Source organism: Ipomoea nil, unplaced genomic scaffold, assembly GCF_001879475.1.
Source record: "Ipomoea nil cultivar Tokyo-kokei standard unplaced genomic scaffold, Asagao_1.1 scaffold1562, whole genome shotgun sequence".
NCBI classification, from domain to species: Eukaryota; Viridiplantae; Streptophyta; class Magnoliopsida; order Solanales; family Convolvulaceae; genus Ipomoea; species Ipomoea nil.
Genome location: NW_017617990.1, coordinates 2,177,126 through 2,199,491, shown reverse-complemented (window position 1 = coordinate 2,199,491; position 22,366 = coordinate 2,177,126). Strand labels below are relative to the sequence as shown.

At 36.0% G+C, this 22,366-nt stretch overlaps 3 protein-coding genes and 1 non-coding gene across 4 annotated transcripts; 3 read left to right on the top strand and 1 right to left on the bottom strand.

The window, feature by feature from the left end:
* Positions 1-4,346: 4,346 nt before the first annotated feature.
* LOC109189700 (protein INAPERTURATE POLLEN1) lies at positions 4,347-5,556 on the top strand. Its single transcript, XM_019340312.1, has 2 exons — positions 4,347-4,466; positions 4,555-5,556. The coding sequence occupies exons 1-2, from the start codon at positions 4,451-4,453 to the stop codon at positions 5,358-5,360; spliced, it is 822 nt and encodes a 273-aa protein (XP_019195857.1). The 5' UTR covers positions 4,347-4,450; the 3' UTR covers positions 5,361-5,556.
* Positions 5,557-6,498: 942 nt separating this feature from the next.
* TRNAT-CGU lies at positions 6,499-6,570 on the bottom strand. The gene has a single exon. It is a non-coding gene; the product is annotated as a tRNA-Thr (tRNA).
* An 843-nt stretch (positions 6,571-7,413) lies between these two features.
* LOC109189788 (acid beta-fructofuranosidase-like) lies at positions 7,414-12,232 on the top strand. The gene is made up of 8 exons (XM_019340416.1): positions 7,414-7,876; positions 8,842-8,850; positions 8,957-9,201; positions 9,473-10,087; positions 10,681-10,842; positions 11,051-11,280; positions 11,606-11,693; positions 11,852-12,232. Exons 1-8 carry the CDS (start codon positions 7,459-7,461, stop codon positions 12,098-12,100), a joined length of 2,016 nt encoding a protein of 671 aa, XP_019195961.1. The 5' UTR covers positions 7,414-7,458; the 3' UTR covers positions 12,101-12,232.
* A 6,489-nt stretch (positions 12,233-18,721) lies between these two features.
* LOC109189789 (monocopper oxidase-like protein SKU5) lies at positions 18,722-21,937 on the top strand. Its single transcript, XM_019340417.1, has 9 exons — positions 18,722-19,054; positions 19,322-19,431; positions 19,510-19,780; positions 19,865-20,003; positions 20,133-20,499; positions 20,608-20,973; positions 21,067-21,145; positions 21,332-21,531; positions 21,631-21,937. Exons 1-9 carry the CDS (start codon positions 18,920-18,922, stop codon positions 21,734-21,736), a joined length of 1,773 nt encoding a protein of 590 aa, XP_019195962.1. The 5' UTR covers positions 18,722-18,919; the 3' UTR covers positions 21,737-21,937.
* Positions 21,938-22,366: the final 429 nt, after the last annotated feature.

Here is a 22,366-nt window from a genome sequence, read left to right as displayed (position 1 = left end):
CGATGTGTGGCATCAACGTCTAGGTCACCCTCACAATCAAGCTCTACAGCGTGCCTTAAAATATTGTCCAGTCACTACAAATAAAGCCAGTTCGTCAAAATTGTGTGTTGCGTGTCAACTCGGGAAATCAGCTCGTTTTCCCTTAGATAGGGTTCTAGCAATAGCAATAATTTTCTAGACTTGTTGTACACGGACATATGGGGTCCATCACCTGTAATTAGTGCTACTGGCTATCGTTATTTCATCTTGTTTGTAGATGACCACTCCCGTTATTGCTGGTTTTACCCATTACGGTTAAAATCAGATATATATAAAATTTTTGATGTGTTCCGGGTGATGGTAGAACGACGCTTTTCGCGTTCTATCAAAGCCATCCAGTCTGATTTAGGGGGTGAGTACCAACGTCTTCATAAAGTCTTTGAAAATTTAGGCATTACACACAGACAATCGTGTACCTATACCCACGAACAAAATGGCCGTGTCGAACGCCGGAACAGACACATAGTCGAAACCGGCTTGGCACTTCTAGCTGAAAGCTCAACCCCACAAATATATTGGGATTATGCTTTTGAAACAGCCACCTATTTAATCAACTGTCTACCATCTTCTGCTATAAACTATGAGAGTCCGCATTATCGTGTCTATAAAACACAACCTCCGTACACTTTCTTTCGTGTTTTCGGGTGTCGCTGTTACCCATATCTTCGGCCTTACAATCGGCACAAGATAGAGTATCGGTCAACACCCTGTGTCTTCCTAGGTTACCCTGTCTCTTTTAGGGGATATCGCTGTATGGATCCTATATCGGGAAAGATCTTTATCTGCCGCCATGTTCGGTTTGATGAGACTGTTTTCCCATTTGCCCTACAGGCTCTTGGCCAGGCTTCAGAGAGTACCACTTCAACACCCTGGGGAGCCGGGCCAGTTGTTGTTTCTACTCAGTCAACACCCCTAGCCATGGAGCTACCTATGTCTCCAGAACCGGAGCCACCAACCATAACAGCACCTCCAGAAACAAGTTTCACCACGAGGCCACCTGCAACGGCCCGTAGGGGCCGGGGACGGGGCAAGCCTCATGTTCCGCATACTATGCAGACTCGCCGAAAGACGCAGGGTCGAGATGAAGAGTTTTTTGCTCTTACCGCGACTACTGATCCAACCTGCTATTCTCAGGCTGTAGGGCATCCGCAGTGGCGGGATGCTATGGATCAGGAATTCAATGCCCTTTTGCATAACAACACCTGGGAACTCACTCCGGCTACACCACAAATGAACATCATTGGCTGCAAGTGGGTCTTTCGCACCAAACGCAAAGCCGATGGTACAGTGGAGCGCTATAAGGCGCGACTAGTAGCCAAAGGGTTCAACCAGGTAGCGGGGGAAGATTTTTTTGACACTTTTAGTCCGGTGGTCAAGCCAACCACCGTTCGCATTATGTTTGCTCTTGCTGTGACTAACAGGTGGACTCTACGGCAGCTGGATGTTCACAATGCGTTCTTAAATGGACATCTTGCTGAAACCGTATATATGAAGCAACCACCAGGATATGAAGATCCAGCGAGACCGAATCATGTCTGTCATCTACAACGGTCTTTATACGGACTAAAGCAAGCACCGCGTGCGTGGTTTAAAAGGCTTCATGATTTCCTAATATCCACAGGGTTCTTGGCATCCAAAACAGACGTCTCACTATTTCATTACACTTCGGGGGATTCACGTGTCTTTTTGCTAGTCTACGTCGACGACATTATAATGATGGGGAATGATACAAGTTTGGTTACCGCCTTGCTGCACCGGTTAGCCACGACTTTTAAGATACGGGACTTGGGGCCACCGAGTTTTTTCTTAGGGATCGAAACTCTCACAGTTGGAGATAGCTTTCTTCTCTCTCAGCGCCGGTATATGCAGGATATCCTATCTCGCTCGGGCATGACAGATTGTAAAGCCTTGGCAACACCAGCTTCGGTGACGCAGCCAGCTGTCCCCGCTTCCGATCCTTTTGAGAATCCCACGCAGTACCGCCGTATAGTGGGGGCTTTACAGTATCTCACTATAACTCGTCCCGATCTGGCTTTTTCAGTTAACAGGTTGTGTCAGTACATGCATTCTCCTACAGATAATCACTGGTGTCTTCTCAATAGAATTCTTCGGTATATTAAAGGCACACAGGACTATGGTCTACGCCTTCGTTCATCTATGACGTCTGATTTACACGCGTACTCCGACTCCGACTGGGCTGGCTGTCCAATTGATCGGAAGTCCACCAGCGGGTATGCGGTCTTTCTCGGGGACAATCTAGTGTCTTGGGTGTCTCGCAAGCAACGCACAGTGGCCCGATCATCGACTGAAGCTGAATACAAGGGTCTGGCAGACGTAGCAGCAGAAGTCACCTGGGTGGTCTCTTTGCTCCGTGAACTGGGGCTACACTCGGGCAAGCCAGCAAAACTGTGGTGCGACAATCTTGGGGCTACATACCTAGCTGCCAATCCTGTTTTCCACGCTTGGACGAAGCATGTCGAGATCGATTATCACTTTGTTCGGGACAAGGTCGCATCTGGGGATTTTATTGTCAGTTTTGTTTCCACAAAGGAGCAGCTGGCAGACATCTTCACCAAGCCGTTACCTGGACCACGTTTTCGCTATCTTCGGGACAAGCTCAATGTTGACGCCCTTCAACCTTGCGCTTGAGGGGGTGTGTTAGTAATATGAATAATTGTATTTATTTCATTATGTCATATAGTTTATATCTGTGGTTGAGACTTAGTCTTATTATTATTAGCCTACAGAATAGGACTTTAGTATATAGACTTGTAATCTCTTGTTACGGTTAATTGAATTGATTATCCATATTCTAATATTCAAAAATTTATGAACTTTTGTAAACTTTTTAATTTTAAGACTTTTGTAGACTTTTCCTTCTCAAATATAAATAGTCGAAATCCGACCATCAACCCCAAGATTTCAAATTTTCTTTCTAACAACTTTGAATGTTTTCTCTCTATTTAAACTCTATTTTTTCTCCCTATTTAAACTCTATAAATCTATCTAAATTCAATAAAATTATTTTTTTCTTCATTATCCTATATTTTTCTCATACCTAAACTCTACCAATTTTTATCTCTCTCATAAACTTTAGAATCTTCATCTAAAAATTCGAAATAATATTATTTTTACTTCATTAATGCTTGTTTATATTGGTTTTTATTTTTTTCTATGAATTTTTTATCACTAACTTTCTCTAATTCTACCTAAATACATGAACAAAGCAAATTTTTCATCGTCAAATTTTAGTATATGTTTCATAATATTCATATAAATACTTATATATTTTGATTTTGATTATTTTTATGTTTATATTCGTAAAATATATATATATATATATATATATATATATATATATATATATATATATATATATATATATATATATATTAACAACAGGTTACTACGAATAGCGAATTACTGTTCGTAACAAAAATTTGGAGTTGCAAATAGTAGCACCTTGTTGTTGTTTGCAGTCTCAAATTGCTATTGCAAATAATAGTTCTTTGTATGATGCCTAGCAATATATCAAGGATAATTTTCTATATATTATTAATATTGGATTTTTATTTTTTTATTTTATGCAACTTGTAATTATATTTTTAAATATTTTATTTGATCAAGTCTTTTATTATAAATTTTATTATTCAATATTGTTATGAATTTCTAATGAAATAGTTTTTTTTTTTGTTGATGTTTATTAATAATATATATAAGCTAAGTAATTAGCATATAAGTCTCAGCATACTATGTATAAAAATAATAATGTTGATGTTGGTGAAGAACTATATAATAAAAAGAATTTTATGATATATTATAAATGTTTTGTAAGAAAATTGTAAATGATAAGAATCAAAATCATTGAAAGTTTGTAATGATGTATTCAATTTAGAATTTCAATGACTTTTGTAGACTTTTTAAAATAAAAAGTTGATAAAAGTATATGAATGTTTTTTATATAGACTTTTATAGAGTCTTATAAAGTTTTAAAAAGTTTTGAACGACTCTATAAAAGTCAATCAAAGCTTATTAAAATCTATCATTTTAAAAGTCTTTAAAACTCCACAAAAGTCATGATTGAATACACCCCCTAATTATAAGGTAGGATATTATTTAAACCTAATTTTGGATGAAATAATTCATAAGTTATAACACTTACATCGATTTTCTAATAAAAATATTTTTTTGCATTATATTTGTATATCTTTTCATTATTGTAAATTTATTTCTATATTTTTATGTTATGGAAACAAAATGGTAAATAGATGTATTATTATTATTGTTGACGGAAATAATTGAAAAAAGGATGCAAAAAATGGGCGCCACTGTCTAATGATTGCAGTAATCACAACATTCGTCTTCTCCGGGAAAACCCTAAAAAGCTTCAAGAATACACATTTTCCCAGAAATGCAGAAAGCTTTTGGTAATATATATATATTCTCTCTTGTTTCTTCTTTTATCTTGGGATTATTTTGATTTTCATGAAATATAAACTGAACATATACATACAGCTTTTCTTGGGCTGAAAAAATCTTCGAAGCCGTTCAAGGATTACTACAGCGAGTGGTTTAATGCGCTGAAGAACGTCCACCTCCCCCAGCTCCGCCGCGCCATGTTAGCCGCCACCGTGTCTCCGGCGATTCTCTCAGCCCACGTCGACGCGATGCAACGACACTTCATTGCCTACTACGAGGCGCTCGACCTCGCCGCCTTAAACGACGTCGCTCAGGCGCTTTTTCCGGAGTGGCGTAACAGCCTCGAGAAGCCGTTCCTCTGGCTCGGCGACCTCCATCCCTACCTCTTCACCAACCTCCTCCGCTCGTTTCTCGAGGAGGACGACGACGAGGGTTCCGGCGACGAAGAAGAAGAAGACGGGCGAGAATCTCGCGGGGAGAATACCGGCGGCCAGCCGTGGTACCTGGCGAGGGCGTGGCGGAGCCCTCCGAGGACGCTGACGGCGCGGATCGACCAGATAGAGTGCGGGCTGAGGCTCATGGTGCCGGCGCTGGCGGCGCGTGCGAGGCACGCTCAGGCGGCGTTTGTTGATAGGGTTGGGAGGGAGTGGGGGCGCTGCGAAGGGCGGAGTGAGGATGCGAAGTCGGCCGTCGAGGAGTCCGTGGCGGCGGAGATGGAGGAGCTCGTCGACGTGTTCGTGGACGCCAACCGCCTGCGGCGGAGCGTGCTGTCGGACATCGTGAACGCGACGGACGTGTATCAGGCGGCGCTGTTTCTTGAATCGCTGGCCCAATTTCTTGTTGGGTTCAAAGATAAAAAATTTCTGGCCCAATGTGAAAAGTTTAAGATGCCCGTTACTTGATTGGGCCGAGTTATATTTTAATGGGACCATTGTATCGGAAGCCCAAGGATCAATTTTATACTCTGCTTTTTTTGCGACGAATATAGAGGTTTGAGGAGATAGGAATATTTTGCCATTCGTCACTAAATTCGTTCGCTTCATGTTTTAAATTTTGCTACTCTTCAGTCTCCACTAATGCAGAAATAAATAAGAATTGTTGTCCGTATTGAGCTAACTCATTGGTTCAGTAGGATTAGAAGAGATCAATGTCTAAACTTTGATAGTGGCGGTGTGAAAATTATATGTAAAGTGGACAAAACCAACACTGATATTTGGCCTTGTCTGCTGAGTCATTGAATCATCATGATTTACATTTTTCAAAATGATCTGTTGGACTGGAGTGTAGGGGTCTTTAGAGTTGGATATTCATCTAATTAATTGAAATTTATTGTTAATTCTTTAAAAGCCAAGATTACTTTTTGTCAATAAATAACGACAATAAACATTTTCATATAATTATTGCACAATATAATATTTACAAATTTCATACTTAATTAGAAAATTAGAAATTAATTTGCTCAAAAATGGGTGAGTGTCAATAACATTATTTATTTATATAAAATATTAATTTCTTATTTATATGACAATATTTAAATATTATTTACAAACAAGTAACTTGTCAAAGGTTTCGTATAAACATATACTACATTATAATAGAGTCAATAGTAATTAAAAGAACAAGTAAACGTACACTTGTCAAAGGTCTCGTATGAACATATACTACATTATAATAGAGTCAATAGTATTTTTTTTTTTTTTTTAAAAAAAAGATACTACATTATAATAGAGTCAATAGTATTTAAAAGAACAAGTAAACGTACGTACACTTGTCAAAGGTCTTGTATGAACATATACTACATTATAATAGAACATATACTACATTATAATAGAATCAATAGTATTTAAAAAAAAAAAAAAAAAAAAAGGTGCATTTAAGTTGCAAAGAATAATTCTTAACTCATTTTTGGTGTGCCAGCCCGAATATAACCGGGCGCCCCGTTTTTGTGTTGTAAGTCCGATTTGGGACCATCTTTCTAATGGATTACCTGCTTACTCGCGTTGTGAATTGTATTTTCTAAAATTAAATGAATTTAAGCATAGCCCCCAGCGAGGATCGAACTCGCGACCTTTCGCTTACGAAGCGAACGCACTACCACTATGCTATGGAGGCTTTTGATCTAATGGCTTAATAGTTATTTAATATTGGCGCAGAAACCTAATAGAGAAATCAGGTTCATACGAGTGTATCCCCATTTTCATAAATTTGCTCCTTTTTTTTTTTCCTTGCATTCTTTTTGAAGGCAAAAGATCCTCATATATTAAAGAAAAGAGCATAAAAAGCTCAGAGGTTCCTCATGTCATACAGAATGAGCCAACCAAGTATCATTCATCTTTGTTAGAAGATGAGCAACCTCATTATTACACCTATGAACAAACTGAACCTTAATGTCAATAATCGAGTTAATAAGACGAATACAATCATGAATAACTAAACATGTATAAGACCGATAAATAGAAGCATCAACTAGACTATTACAAAGAATTTGACAATCAGACTCTACACAAATACTGAAAAGACCACGATTATTAATCAATTAGAACACCTTTCTTAAAGTTCGCCTCAGTTAATAACGGATCATGGAAGGGCCAAGGGAGCCGTTACCCGCTGCTAAGAACACACCCCCATTGGATGATGGGGTTTTCATAGTCTAAAATTTTTTATTTGCTCTTTTTACCGCTAGTATATCAGTTGCATGGTTATATTTTCATAATTTGATTATTAATATTCAAAAGAATTAGAAAAAGAAATAAGAGAAAAATAATTAGAAAGAAAATTTGAATGCATAATCCCCCAATGACTCGGAATGATATTCACTCCCTGCCTTCCACTAACTATTCAAAAGCCTTATTCACCTCCCACTCTCTTTAACTGAAAATTTTACCTATAAAAAATCTCACAATGTTTATACCAAAATATATATACATAAAAAATGAAATAATAAAAAAACATAAACATAAAATTGTGACTTTTACTAACATTAATTTACCTTACAAAAATATGGATTCCCGGGAATCGACGGCGATACTAATTCCGCCGCCGTCACCTTACACTCCGCTGTTGGCCGGCAAGTCCCCGTCCTCTTCTAGCCGACGCCACTTGTTTGCGGCCCTCGCCGTCGTCTCAGTGGCGGCGTTGGTGTGCGTGACAATGTTACTTGTGGTGGCACTGAGGGTGGACACTGTCGGCAAATCCAAGACTCCGGTCAAAGTTTCGTCGCCGCTCACAAATGCAACGGTTTCATCCCCTTTCAAAACCAGGCCGCCGCCGTCGGCGGTGGCGCGTGGCGTCCCGGAGGGTGTTTCTAATAAGTCATTTGGCCCTTCTGGGGTTGATCAACCCTTTATATGGACCGATGAGGTACTGAGTTGGCAAAGAACTGCCTTCCATTTTCAGCCTCAGAAAAATTGGATGAATGGTATGTTATATTACTCATGCATGTATATATAGGCGAGAGCCCATAGGCTAGCCCTAGCCCCTAAATCGCCCGGCAACGGGACAGGTTAGGGCCTAGCCCACGGGGTTACGAGACACACATTCTGCTCAAATGACAGGTAGTGATCTCTTTCATGAGATCGAACCTCAGTAGAGGCGTTGTTGACTCTGTGTGCTTCATTAGGTTGAGAAAGACACGCACTAAACATTAAAAATTAAAATCTTAATACATTAAAAATTTTAAATGTCTAAACACTAAAAAATCTAATAAGTTAAATTGTTAGAATATCTAACAATAATAATATAATATATATTTTTAAAGTGAGAGGGGTTCCTTGCGCAGTGAGCATCGGTCTAGCCTCTATGATTCATGTTCGGTTGAGTCACCATGATTTACATCCTCCCAAATGCTCTGTCGGGCTGGGGTGTGGGGAGCCCTTAGGGTTGGGGTTCAGCCTTTTGGAATAATAATATATATTTTTAAATTTGAAGCTAGCTATATTTTTAAATTTGAAGCTAGCTTATGGGCCCGTGATCATGCATGAGACGGGTTAAGATTGCATAAGCATAATCCTAGACCAGACGGGACGGGTAAGGCTAGCAAAAAAAAATTGACACCCCTACTTAAAATAAATAGGTTGTATTACACGGTGCATCGATGAACAAATTATTATCTAAGACATTGTATTTTATGTTAACATTAACATTGTCACAAATAATTTATATAATATCTCACATTAGTTAGGAAAAAAAAAAAAAACTTATGTATATAAGAGCAACTACAATTGTTGGTTAGTTTTTACAAACATTACTGGAAATTTTGAAAAAATCCCTCTAAAATTTATAAATGGGTTTCTCTAATATGTTATTTCCAATAATTAATTTGGTGTGTTTTCATGTATTTTTTTGCATGAATTTGGTGATGCGGAATTTGGATGGGTGTTTCAGATCCTAATGGTACGTCATATTCTATATGTAATTTTTTGTACTTATGTTATATTAGACATAATACATAATAGTATTACTTTGTTGAATTGAATGGATACATGTTATATATATTTAGGTCCATTATTCTACAAGGGATGGTATCATTTTTTCTATCAATACAACCCGGAGTCGGCGGTATGGGGGAACATTGTATGGGGGCATGCGGTGTCACGTGACTTGATCCACTGGCGCCACCTTCCCATCGCCATGGTTCCCGACCACTGGTACGACGCCAACGGCGTCTGGACCGGCTCCGCCACCTTCCTCCCCGACGGCCAGCTTCTCATGCTCTACACCGGAGCAACCAACGACTACGTGCAGGTAGGGGTGAAATCGAATCAAATACTTTATATTTGATTTGAATATGAATTTGAATATATATTTCGATTTGAATTTTTTTCCACATATGAATACGAATCAGAATATATTCGATTCGACTTAAGTTAAATTCGAATAATGTAGTCGAATTGAATATGAATAAAATTTGGAATTGCATATTTAACGAATATGAATAATTTTTAATATAGTCAAAATTCAAATCAAATAGTAAAATATTTGACTCAATTCAATTTGTTTACACACTTACGTGCAGGTTCAAAATCTAGCATACCCGGAAGATCTATCCGACCCGCTTTTGCTCAAATGGGCCAAGTACGAGGGTAACCCGGTCCTTGTTCCGCCGTCGGGAATCGGGTCCCATGATTTCCGTGACCCCACAACTGCCTGGTACAATGAGGCCGAGGGCAGGTGGCACATCATGATTGGTTCAAAGATTAACAAGACTGGGATCACCATGGTTTTTGACACTAAGGACTTCAAGCACTTTAGGTTGGTAAACGGGTTGGCCCATGGAGTTGCGGGTACGGGTATGTGGGAGTGTGTGGATTTTTACCCAATTTCGACCACTGAAGGAATCGGGCTCGACACTTCGTACAATGGGCCCAACATAAAGCATGTTTTGAAGACCAGCCTTGATGATGATCGGAATGACTATTATGCCATTGGAACGTACAAGGAGCCCTCCGAGAAATGGAGACCCGATGATCCCACCATTGACACCGGCATCGGGTTAAGATATGATTATGGAACATATTATGCCTCTAAATCATTCTATGATCCATCAAAGAAGAGGAGAGTTAATTGGGGTTGGGTTACTGAAATTGACAGTGAAACTTCTGATCTACAAAAGGGTTGGGCTTCAGTTCAGGTACATTATTAGAAACATCATATCTTTTTCTGTAGTGAGTTTTATTCTTATTTAAATTCTCTTAATTGAATCATCGTAATAAGTAGTAATTTATCTTTCTTATATGGTTTGTGAAATTACTGCATATCCTCAGTCAGGTTTCGCTCGTCACTCAAAAAAAATAAAAAAAAAAAAGGCAAAATATAGTTGAAAAAATAGTGTAAAATTACACAAATGCCCCTAATTGTTTATTGCAATGTTCGCCTTTTTTCTATTATTTTATTATTTATTTTGAATTTTACTTATTATCATATCTTTCTTTCTTTCTTTCTTTCTTTCTTTTTTTTTGCTTGTGGGTTAAAAATTATGAGTTTTATTATTGTCAAAATTATTTTTTGATTCATTCTACTGGGTCTTTTTAATGCAATTTATCTCGTGTGATTTGTCAAATTATTGCATATCCTTAATAGGGTTTCCCTTGTCACCCAAAAAAAATAAATGCAAAATATGGGTTGAAAACTAGTGTAAAATTACAAAAACACTCGTAATTGTTTCTTGCAATGTTTGCCTTTTAATACTTATGGAAAAAGTATGCAATGTGACATCATGTATAGGGCATTCCAAGAACCATATTGTTTGACAACAAAACCGGCACCAACCTCATACAATGGCCAGTGGAGGAGGTTGAGAAGCTAAGGAGTCAAAAATCGAAATTTGAGAAGGTTGAGGTGAAACCAGGTTCGGTTGTACATCTTGACGTGGGAAAGTCTGATGAGGTTAATATCCTTAATTTTTATTTTTTTTTTCTATATTAAAGCATCATTAAATGATTATAGAGATATATAATATGATAGTACAGTAACTTAATTGTATACATTTTGAATTTGTAAATATATATATATATAGTTGGATATTCTGGCGGAGTTTGAAGTTGATAAGGATGCATTTTATACATTTTGAATTTGTAAATATATATATATATAGTTGGATATTCTGGCGGAGTTTGAAGTTGATAAGGATGCATTTGGAAAAGCGGCAGGAAGTGACATCCCATATAGTTGCACCGCCGGAGCTTCCCAACGCGGTGGTTTAGGGCCGTTTGGGTTGCTTGTTATTGCTAAGGATGATTTCTCCGAGCACACTCCGATCTACTTCTACATTGCCAAGGATACAACAGGAAATTTCAAAACTTTCTTCTGTGCTGATCACTTAAGGTCCTTCCTAAATTCTATTGTTTTACTCCTTTTCATATATGGAAAATGTTGGATATTTGTTTTTATTATTATAGCCCTCACGAGCCTCAATGGTTCAGTAGATAATATTTGGGAGAAGAGACCAAGGTTTGAACTTCGGTGACAACAATGTGGGGATTATGCCCAAAGTGTCATATTCCTTGTGTGCACTAACATTTAATCCTGACTGCTGAGCCATTAAATCACTGTTATTTACATTCTCCCAAACCCTCTATCCGGTCGAGGTGTGGGGGACCCTTAGGGTTGGAGATTCAATGTAAACTTATTATAAATTGTACTTTTTTAGGTCATCCCTAGCCAACGATGTAAGAAAGAAAACCTATGGCAGAACAGTTCCTGTCCTCGACGGCGAAAGTCTCTCAATGAGAATATTGGTAATTACTTTTTCTCCTCATTTATTTAAACGTTTATATCAATCTGTGAACCATTCTGCAACGTAACAATTGAGATCCATTCAAGGAACAGTCTTCTAAGCGTACGTATTGTTGCATAAAACTAATTAATATAAAAATTATTATTGTTTGTATGGTAGGTGGATCATTCAATAGTGGAGAGCTTTGCTCAAGGTGGAAGGACATGCATAACATCAAGAATCTATCCAACAAGTGCAATTGGTGAAGATGCTAAGCTGTTTTTGTTCAACAATGCAACGGATGCCACCATTACTGCATCGGTTGAGGTCTGGCAAATGTCTGAAATGGACTCTGCTGCCCCTCACAACTTCAACAAATGGGGAACTTGTACCTACATCATCTTCATTGTCTTCTTCTTCCTCTTGTAGTTTCACATCTCATCTTTTTAGGGTTTTTAGTGTATTTTGGTTGGTGGAAACGAACTCTTTAATTTGCATGCATGTAATCATGAAATAAAAAGAGATTGCTGCTAATAATAAGTTATTAACCATAATGTAATATCTTTGAGCTTAATTAGTATGTTTGTACTTTGTCATCTTTTACAAGAAATGAAAATAGCAGGGTTCAAGTTTATTGAAAAAGAAGCATTGATTTCTTTTAAAATTGCCTCTGCATGCCGTGTAATAATAATAATAATAACTCGCGGTCATTGAGGTGAAAGTTTGAAAGAATGACCCGGGATCAAGTCCGGACCCATGTCCAGCATGCATGCAGGACACGGTAACGGTGCCGTTAGGCACCGTTTTCTCTTCCACTTTTTTTTTTTTTAATTTAATTTCAGACCACTTTATTATAGGAGTATATGTTCATAATTTTATCACTATATGTTCATAATTGTAAGTTCATAATGTCATAGCTCTGTGTTCATAATTGCATAACTAATTGTACATTCATAATTGCATAACTGTACACATAGACGGAGCCAAAGGGGGGCAGGGAGGTCAGCTGCCCCCCCCCGCCCCTCACCCCACCCCCACCCCTAACCCTACCCCTACCCCATATATAATTTTTGTATGTATATATGTGTATATAGTACATTTTTGAGTATTAGTATATAAAAATTGTTAATTGTTCATAAAAAATGAGTTAAATTAGTTGGTAGAGCATGCATTTGGTTATAATAAAGGTTAGGCGTTTGAATCATATAGTTTTTTGGCTCCTTCCCTATGACTCTAACACGCCCGGTGAACGGCGGCCGTAACTATAACGGTCCTAAGGTAGCGAAATTCCTTGTCGGGTAAGTTCCGACCCGCACGAAAGGCGTAACGATCTGGGCACTGTCTCGGAGACGTTTTAATAGTTTTTTTAATATTTGATACACACATACATATATATTTTCAAATTATTTTATCAAATTAATTATGTTTCATATTTTGTTATGAAAAATATTTTTATAAACTTTCGATTTGTTTTATTTTTCGCCCATATCCAATAATATTTACACCTATATTTCTTAGGTAATTTATTTATTTATTTTTAAATATCTCTTTTATTTTAATGTTTCGCCTTTACTGAAAAAAATTTGTGAATCGGTCCCTATTTCGCCCCCCCCCCCCCCCCCCCCCTCAACAAAATTCCTGGCTCCGTCCCTGACTGTACATTCATAATTCGGTAACCGTACATTCATAATTCAATAACTGTAAATTCATAATTTTCGAAACTCTATGTTCACAATTTTAGAGTTCTATGTTCATAATTGTAAGTTCATAATCCCAGAGCTCTTTGTTCATAATTCCATAACTTACATTCATAATTTCATAATTGTACATTCATAATTGCATAACTGTACATTCCTAATTCCATAATTTTATATTCATAATGCCACAAACGAATAACACCATTAACGGCGAGAAAATTAATTTTTTTTTTTAACTGAAAGGCCGTGTTTTCTCTTAAAACGACGTCGTTTTGGACTCGTGTCCACAATGCATTGTGGACACGAGTCCACAGCATAATTTACGCCTCAAAGTGAGGGGGGCTCATACTCTGTCGGGCCCTTGGGTCTTGAGATTCAACATTTTGAGAGGAAGAAAAATAATAATAATAATAATGTCACAAATGTTATGTTTGAAAAAAAAAAAAGGTAATCTAATTGGTTTATATATATATATATATATATATATATATATATATATATATATATATATATATATACACACACACACATCATATTAAATAATAGTATTTGTGTAACATTATCATATCTTATGCTTACTTGTTCCAAAATGATGAAATGAAGATATGAGTATATGATTTGAAAAGGATTTGGCAACCACCTAATTTACTACATTTTTTGTTTGCATGGTTTGGTCCATTCATGTCAATTTTGATGGTGGAGAGAAACAAATCATATGGAAAAGGATTGACAAGTGCCAGCTTCGGACATACTCCCCCTGCATCAATTTCATTTGCCGACATATTATTTAGGTTGTACCCAACATGATGTACTAATTAATTTATTACTTTTTGTATATATAATTTTATGTGTAATTCAATTAACATCTTAACGATATGCGTCTAATTAAGTTAATGAGCATCAGCCAATAATATTGTGATCTAGTGATATGAAGTAATTTTTCTAAATGAGATGTCGTATTGACTCTTTGTACTTCAGTAGGTTGAAAAAGAAAGTAATTATAAACAGATACCCAGTTGCTCCCCTAGTCCCCTATATGAGAGATTGTGGGATCGAGACTCAGTGGAGGTGGACTATTGACTCTTTGTGCTTCAGTATATTGAGAAAGTAGTTATGAACAGATACTACATTGTAACAGAGTCAGTAGTACTAAAAAAAAAAAATAGTTATGAACAGATAATACATTATAACAGAGCCAATAGTACTAAAAAAAAATAATTAACGAACATTAAGTATTTACAAGATATCTTAGTAAATGAGGTATAGTGAGTACTACAACTATTTTTATGACTTCATACGATATTTTGTTGTAATTTTAAATAAAAAAATTATTATTTATATTGTTGTATCTTCAATTTTGTTATTTTTTTTTTCTCAAAAAGTTCACATTCTGACATTCATCTCATCATACAATAAGAAAATTCTTTATATTTGGGAGAAGAAAATTCTTTATATTTACTTAGTTACTTATGAATTAGTCTATTTAACTATAAGTTTAAAAATAATATATTACATTGTGGGAAAAAAATAGTATATTACATACTCAAATATATTTATCAATAAAATATATAGCATCATATAAGTAAATTTAAAAAGAAAATGTATCATCACTTTTTTTATGTTTATTAAGAGTGAATTCCATTTTTGGTCCTACTGTTATAGGCATTCCAATTTTAGTTCACCATAATTATTTTTGCCACATTGCGTCTACTATTATTAAAAGTGTTTCAATTTTAGTCCACAAAAAATCTTAAAATGGACTAAAATTGGAACACTTTTAATAATAGTGGACTCAATATGACAAAAATAATTATGATGGACTAAAATTGAAAAAGTTCCTATAGCAATATGACCAAAAATGGAATTCACTCGTTTATTAATTACCAGTAAATTAGTTAATATTATCAAAAGTATTTAAATATTTTTTGTTTTCTCTTCCTTTATTATATATATTTATTAAGTATTTTTAAAAATTATAAAATAATGTTAAGTCAAGAGATAAAAATTTAAAAATAATTTTAAAAGAAAATTAAAACTTATGTAGAGCACATTGAAACATTTGAAAAAACTCGGTCAGGCGGTCAGGACCACAACAATGACAACATGCATGACTGGGCAGCAGGGCAGCTGACCTTAAGGGGGCGTTTGGTTCAGGTTATATTACATAACCATGGGAATATGACATTCCTGAGCTTAGATTCCTATGTTTGGTTCATACTATCTGAGGGAATATAACATTCCCAGGGAATGGAACATTCCCTCCACATAGGATTTTGAAGGGAATGTGATTCCCTTCCTTTTCTTAGGTAATGTGAGATAACCTTGGATATTTATAAATTTTGCTATTTTCATTCTAATTATTTAAAAATATATATTTTATGTTAGCTTATATATATATATATATATATATATATATATATATATATATATATATATATATATATAAAGATAAAGATAACCCTAAACCAAACATAATTATATTATATACCTCAGTCTTAACCAAACACAGGAATTTAACATTCCCAGTAATCTAACATTCCCAGCAATCTAACATTCCCTAAGGTAATCTAACATTCCCTAAGATAATCTAACATTCCGTGAACCAAACGGCCCCTAAAATATATCCGTTATAGCCTGTACGGTCGCTTTCTTCAAAATAACCCATTAAATTTTAAATAATAAAATAAATTAAAAAATAAAAATAAGAAACGACCAAAGAGTCATTCATACGTAACATTTGCTTCTTTTTCTTTTTCTTTTATGCATTTTTTTTTTTGAAGAATGCATATTTTGTTATTAATTTCACCTTAGTGATACCTCATAGCAAAATAGTAAAACATTTGTAATTTCTGATACGGCTCTATTACATTGTAGTATCTGTTCATATACTTTCTCAATCTATTGAAACACAACGAATCAATAACGCCTCCACTGAAGAAAATTCAAATATCAGCCAGTAGCATTCAAAAAAAATTAACAAAATAGTCTTTTGATTATTATAGTAATTTCATTATTTCCATTACAACAAATTACAATAATAACTAAATACAATATTTTCAAACAAATGAAAATATTTTTTGCACTTTTTTACAAGAAGAGATTAAAACAACTATTCGGAAATATTTAAAAGTATTAAAATTACTTTAAGTCTAATCAAATCAATTGCTGAAGTAACATATATAAATTACGTAATAAAATCAACACATAAAATGTGGATAATATCTCATGTGTCTTTTCCAGCTGATATATCCTAAGGTCTCCGCCTTAGGAATGCAGTTACTTTGAAATATATGAGAAAAATGTTTTATCATATTTTGAAGTCCTACATATTGAATATAATTAATTTCGGTGTGTAGAATCTTTAATTTCTATATTCTGGTTGAGAAAACGTGTGGCCTCACAACTACCTTAGCTTAAAACTTATCGGGCTTTGCGTATTTTGATGTCCTATCTAGTATGAATATGATTAGTCTCAGTGTGTGAGATATTTTTGTATTCTTCTCCTAAAAGGTTGAATTCCCAACCTCAAGGACCCTACACACCCCGACAATATATTTTTGTATCCTTCTTTCGACCAGACCGGCAGAACATCTGTGAGGCCGACCGACACCCCAAGGACCGGCAAATTATGCTATGGACCCGTGTCCACCATGTGCATGGTAGACACACTGTACATTCATAATTTTTATACTGTACATTCATAATTTTTATACTGTAGATTCATAATTTCTAAACTGTAGATCCATAATTTTTATAATGTAGATTTATAAAATCTATACTGTAGATTCATAATTTCTATACCGCACATTCATAATTTATGTACTATATGAATCTACATTATAAATTTTATGAATCTACATTATAGAAATTATGAATCTACAGTACAGAAATTATGAATGTGCAGTATAGAAATTATGAATCTACATTATAAATTTTATGAATCTACAGTATAGAAATTATGAATCTTCAGTATAGAAATTATAAATATACAGCGTGTCCACCATGCACATGGTGGACACGGGTCCATAACATAACGCTCCCCAAGGACCCTACACACCCCGACAATATATTTTTGTATCCTTCTTTCGGCCGGCCCGACAAAATATTTGTGAAAATGTAAATCTCAAGTGTGCATAAGGGGTAGCCACTTTGGACATAACTCGTACATCGCTGTCATCAAGATTCAAACATTAATATTTTTTTTTCAAATACTGTCTACTACACTATTCAGCTAACCTTATGAAAACGTCCTATTTAATCAAATAGTAAGTAATAAAAGCATCACCTTGTTTTGAATTTTTATTTATTTATAATATTACTGGTGTACCAGGACTATATGGTCTAATGGTACCCGGGTTGGACTTCCATTTGGAAGATTACGAGTTCAAGCCTCAGTGGAGGCGTTATTGGTTCTTTGTGTTTCAATAGGTTGAGAAAGTATATGAACAGATACTACAATGTAATAGAGCCAGTAACTTTCAAAAAAAAGAATAATATTACTGGTGTAGCTTGCAATATTGTGAAAAAAAAAAATAATATTACTGGTGTAGCTTGCAATATTGTGAAAAGAATAAATTTCAAATGGTGGACAGACAAAATCTAGTTGTACACACTTCAATTCAATTACGAGTATAAAAAAGCTTAGCTTAAAAGTGTGGACGATGAAATTGCTGAGTGTTGTTTGTGTAACTCTGAGCTGTCTACCCATTGACAACCCCCCACCCCCCTCAATCACCTCCTGTCCCCACCCATTCCCTAACGTTGATCTGTAATTTTTTTTATTTTTATTTTTTCGATTCTTTCGATTCAACTCAGTTTGTACTAACTCTTACAATTCATATTGTGTTCATTTTTTATGTCGCTTAAAATGATATATAATAAATTTATAATGATGATGTTAAATTATTGCAAATATAAATTATATTTTCATATTAATTAGAAGTAATAGTTGTTGTTGTTATTTAATAGCTAGCAAATAGTAATTCAAAATTATAATGAATTATCACTTGATTGGGCTACGACAATGTAAAAGAGACTTATTTGAACTATGACATGCAATTCAACCCAATATTAAATATTTGATCAGATCATTAACCACATCGAAAAAGCTTTAAGTTCCTCGATGAATTCAGTTTTAAATGTGTGAAACAGTATGCGAATTAAGTTTTCTATAATATTGTTAGAGAATTTGTTTGATCTTACTGTAATTTTATAAGGATATTTGACCGTTTCATCGATCTTCATTGTGATCGTTTCAGAGGAGTAGCAACTAATCTTACGGTTCTTAATGATTTGTCATGCATTTAATTGTGAGTTGTAATTTACCGGCAAAAGCTTAAACAAAGATCCCTTCAACTCTTCAAAGCAGACGCATATATTTAGTATATTACACTTTCTGTCCCCCTCTACATACTGTGCTTTTTGTTCCTCCCTCCATAATCTTTCCATTTCCTTTCCCCCTCCTGTCTATAATGTAAGAAAAAAAGTGCAAATTTTCTTGTTTTTCTGGCTTGTAACTTTGCACTTTGCACTTTGAGCTTCCAATTCAAGAATGGCCTCTACTCTGTCAATGCTGCTCTGCATTTCTGTGTTGCTGCTGGGGTTGTGTTCAGCTGAAGATCCATTTGCTTTCTATGACTTTGAGGTCTCCTACATTACTGCTTCTCCTCTTGGTGTGGAACAACAGGTGTGTTTTCCAGATCTCTCTTTTAATTTTCTCCATACCATTTTGCAGAATTGGTTCTTTCAGTGTGTATCTGTGCTTATACTGCTGCTTCCAGTGATGGGTTGGTTTCAACTTTCAAGATTTCTGATTTTGGAGTGGTGGGTTTTTAGATCTGTGAAAAGTGGTGTTAAAGTTTTGAACTTTGAGATTAGTGCTTTAGTTTTAGTTTTGGTTTGAAAAATTTCTGTAAATGAGGTTTTCTGGGTTTTTCTGTTTCTTGAACTGCAGGTTATTGCTGTTAATGGGAAATTTCCAGGGCCTGTTATCAATGTAACTACTAACTACAATGTTGTTGTTAATGTAAAGAACAAATTGGATGAAGAACTACTCATGCACTGGTAGGATTTTTCATATTTTTTTGGGGGGATTAAGGTTTGTTCCCTTTAATGCAAATGAATTTTTGTCAAAATTGACAGGTCTGGTGTTCAGCAGAGGAAGAGTTCTTGGCAAGATGGGGTGTTGGGTACAAACTGCCCAATACCTGCAAAATGGAACTGGACTTATCAGTTTCAAGTGAAAGACCAGATTGGGAGTTTCTTTTACTTCCCTTCCCTCAATTTTCAGAGAGCAGCAGGTGGCTATGGTGGATTTACAATCAATAACAGGGTTATAATCCCGATTCCTTTCGATACCCCAGACGGGGATATCACAATCTTGATTGGAGATTGGTACACCCGAAACCACACGGTTAGTTTGATCTCTTTGTCTGAAATCTTTATTGAAGTTAGAATGTTTCGTGGATATATGATTTCTTGTTCCTTCCACCGTTAGGCTCTGAGGAAAAGTCTTGAAGACGGGAAAGAATTGGGAATGCCCGACGGTGTTCTTATTAATGGGAAAGGGCCTTATAGATACAATAACTCTCTCGTCCCTGATGGTATTGACTATGAAACCATTACAGTCCACCCGGGTGAGTTGCGTTGCCTGCATTATTGCTATATATAACTCCTAGATTGATCCAATGTTTTTAAGATAGTCATTTGAAACAATATAGTTATAATGTTCCTTGTTATGAGACTTCGATTATTACTGTCTTCAGGAAAGACTTACAGGATTCGTGTCAGCAATGTTGGGATATCGACAAGTTTGAACTTCAGAATTCAGAGTCACAACCTGCTTCTAGCGGAGTCAGAGGGGTCGTACACAGTGCAACAGAACTATACTAGCTTAGATATTCATGTCGGGCAATCGTACTCGTTTTTGCTAACCACAGATCAGAATGCGAGTTCTGATTACTACATTGTTGCGAGCGCTAGGTTTGAGAACGAAACTTTATGGCAAAGGGTCACCGGGGTTGCCATCTTGAAATACACAAATTCAAAGGGGAAAGCTCACGGTCCCCTCCCCGATCCACCAAATGATGAGTACGATAAAACGTTTTCCATGAACCAGGCCAGGTCTATAAGGTCCGTTTCTTCTGTTTCATAAGTAGTCATAAAGCTACTCACTTTTTCTCTTTCGCTCTCTGGGTTTTTCGATTAATGATTGTTTGTGCTGGGCTAATGAATTTCCAGGTGGAATGTGACTGCAAGTGGGGCTCGTCCAAACCCTCAAGGCTCTTTCAGATATGGTTCGATCAACGTGACAGAGTTGTACGTTCTAAGGAACAAACCACCAATTAAGATCAATGGGAAACAACGAACCACTCTTAACGAGATTTCGTTTTCTAATCCCAAGACTCCGATCAGGCTTGCAGACCAATTCAAATTGAAGGGCGTTTATAAGCTCGATTTTCCCACTAAGCCACTTACGGGATCACCTAAGATGGACACTTCAGTCATAAACGGTACCTATAGGGGATTTATGGAAATAATTTTGCAGAATAATCACACAAAAGTGCAAACCTATCACTTGAGTGGATACGCCTTTTTTGTGGTTGGGTATGATATTACTCTCGCATTCTGTTCATTGTACATAAGCCTTAAAAAGTCGTTTTTTTTTTTATCTAACTCCCGCTAATCAATAATTCGCAGGATGGATTATGGCGAGTGGACAGAAAATAGCAGAGGCACTTATAACAAGTGGGATGGAATTGCTCGCTCCACTATACAGGTCCCTACTTATTGCATTATAGTACTTCAAGAATAGCGTGTTAAATATAGCAATACTATGTTATTACCATGGAATTTCAACGTTTTCTTGTGGACAATATATTCTTTTGGCATCGCAAGATTTCGTTTGTAAATACATAAAGTTATGCACTTTTTGAAGTGTTCTAACTCGCTGTGTGCTGTTCAGGTTTACCCCGGGGCCTGGACAGCAATCTTGATCTCTCTTGACAATGTTGGAGTATGGAACCTGAGAACAGAAAACCTCGATTCCTGGTACCGTGGTCAAGAAACATACATCAGGGTTGTGAATCCCGAGGCTACTAACAAGACGGAGTTGCAAATGCCAGACAACGCCCTCTTCTGTGGCGCCCTTCAAAAAATGCAGAAGTATGTGCCTCAAGTTCTGAACCCTCTTCTATCCATTTTGCCATGTGATTATCGAGTTTTATTTTTCGTGCATATCGTTTACTTTCTTCTTCTTCTTAGGCCTCAAGACGTAACATCTTTGGCAACATCCATTAAGGGAAACACGTCGAAGCTGAGTTTCACTGTGCTGCTGCTGTTGCTGATATCTACAATGCTTTCTGTATGATATATACATGAAGAGAGAGTCTGGCTTTATTTTAGTGATGGATGTAGGAGCAGAAGTTTAGTCTTGTTGATAATGAAACATTTATCACTTTTTTTTTTTTTTTTTTGTATTTAATTTTTCATGTTTTATGGTTGTATTAACTGTTCCACAGATGCTTGTTTATTTATTTCCATTCTTTTATTGTATACTTGCTTTGCTCAATAGCAATTCTCTGTTTTTTTTTGACGAGTAAAATCTACCGCCACTACTTGAGAGTGTATACTTCCTGTTCCTGTACAATAGTCCGCTCAAGAGCAATTCTTAGAGCATCTCCATCTATAGTTTTTTCACAGTTTTTGATGAAAACATACTTATGTGGAGGAGAGAGAAGAGTTGGGGTCTTCTTCCAAGAATGATTTTTTGGTGGGGCTTGCCAAGAGAGAGAAAACGGAAAGGAGAAGCGTATCCGCGTGCGTGGCCTGCCTAGCTAGGCCCGCTGACACGTCCATTTTTTTTTTTTTTTTTTTTTTTTTTTGCGTCAAACCTAATTTTTATTTTTCTATTTTTCTTTATTCTCTCTCTCCCTCTCTCTCTCCTAATTGGCAAATCAAAAACCACAAAAAAAAAAAAAAAAAAAAAAAATCTCTACTA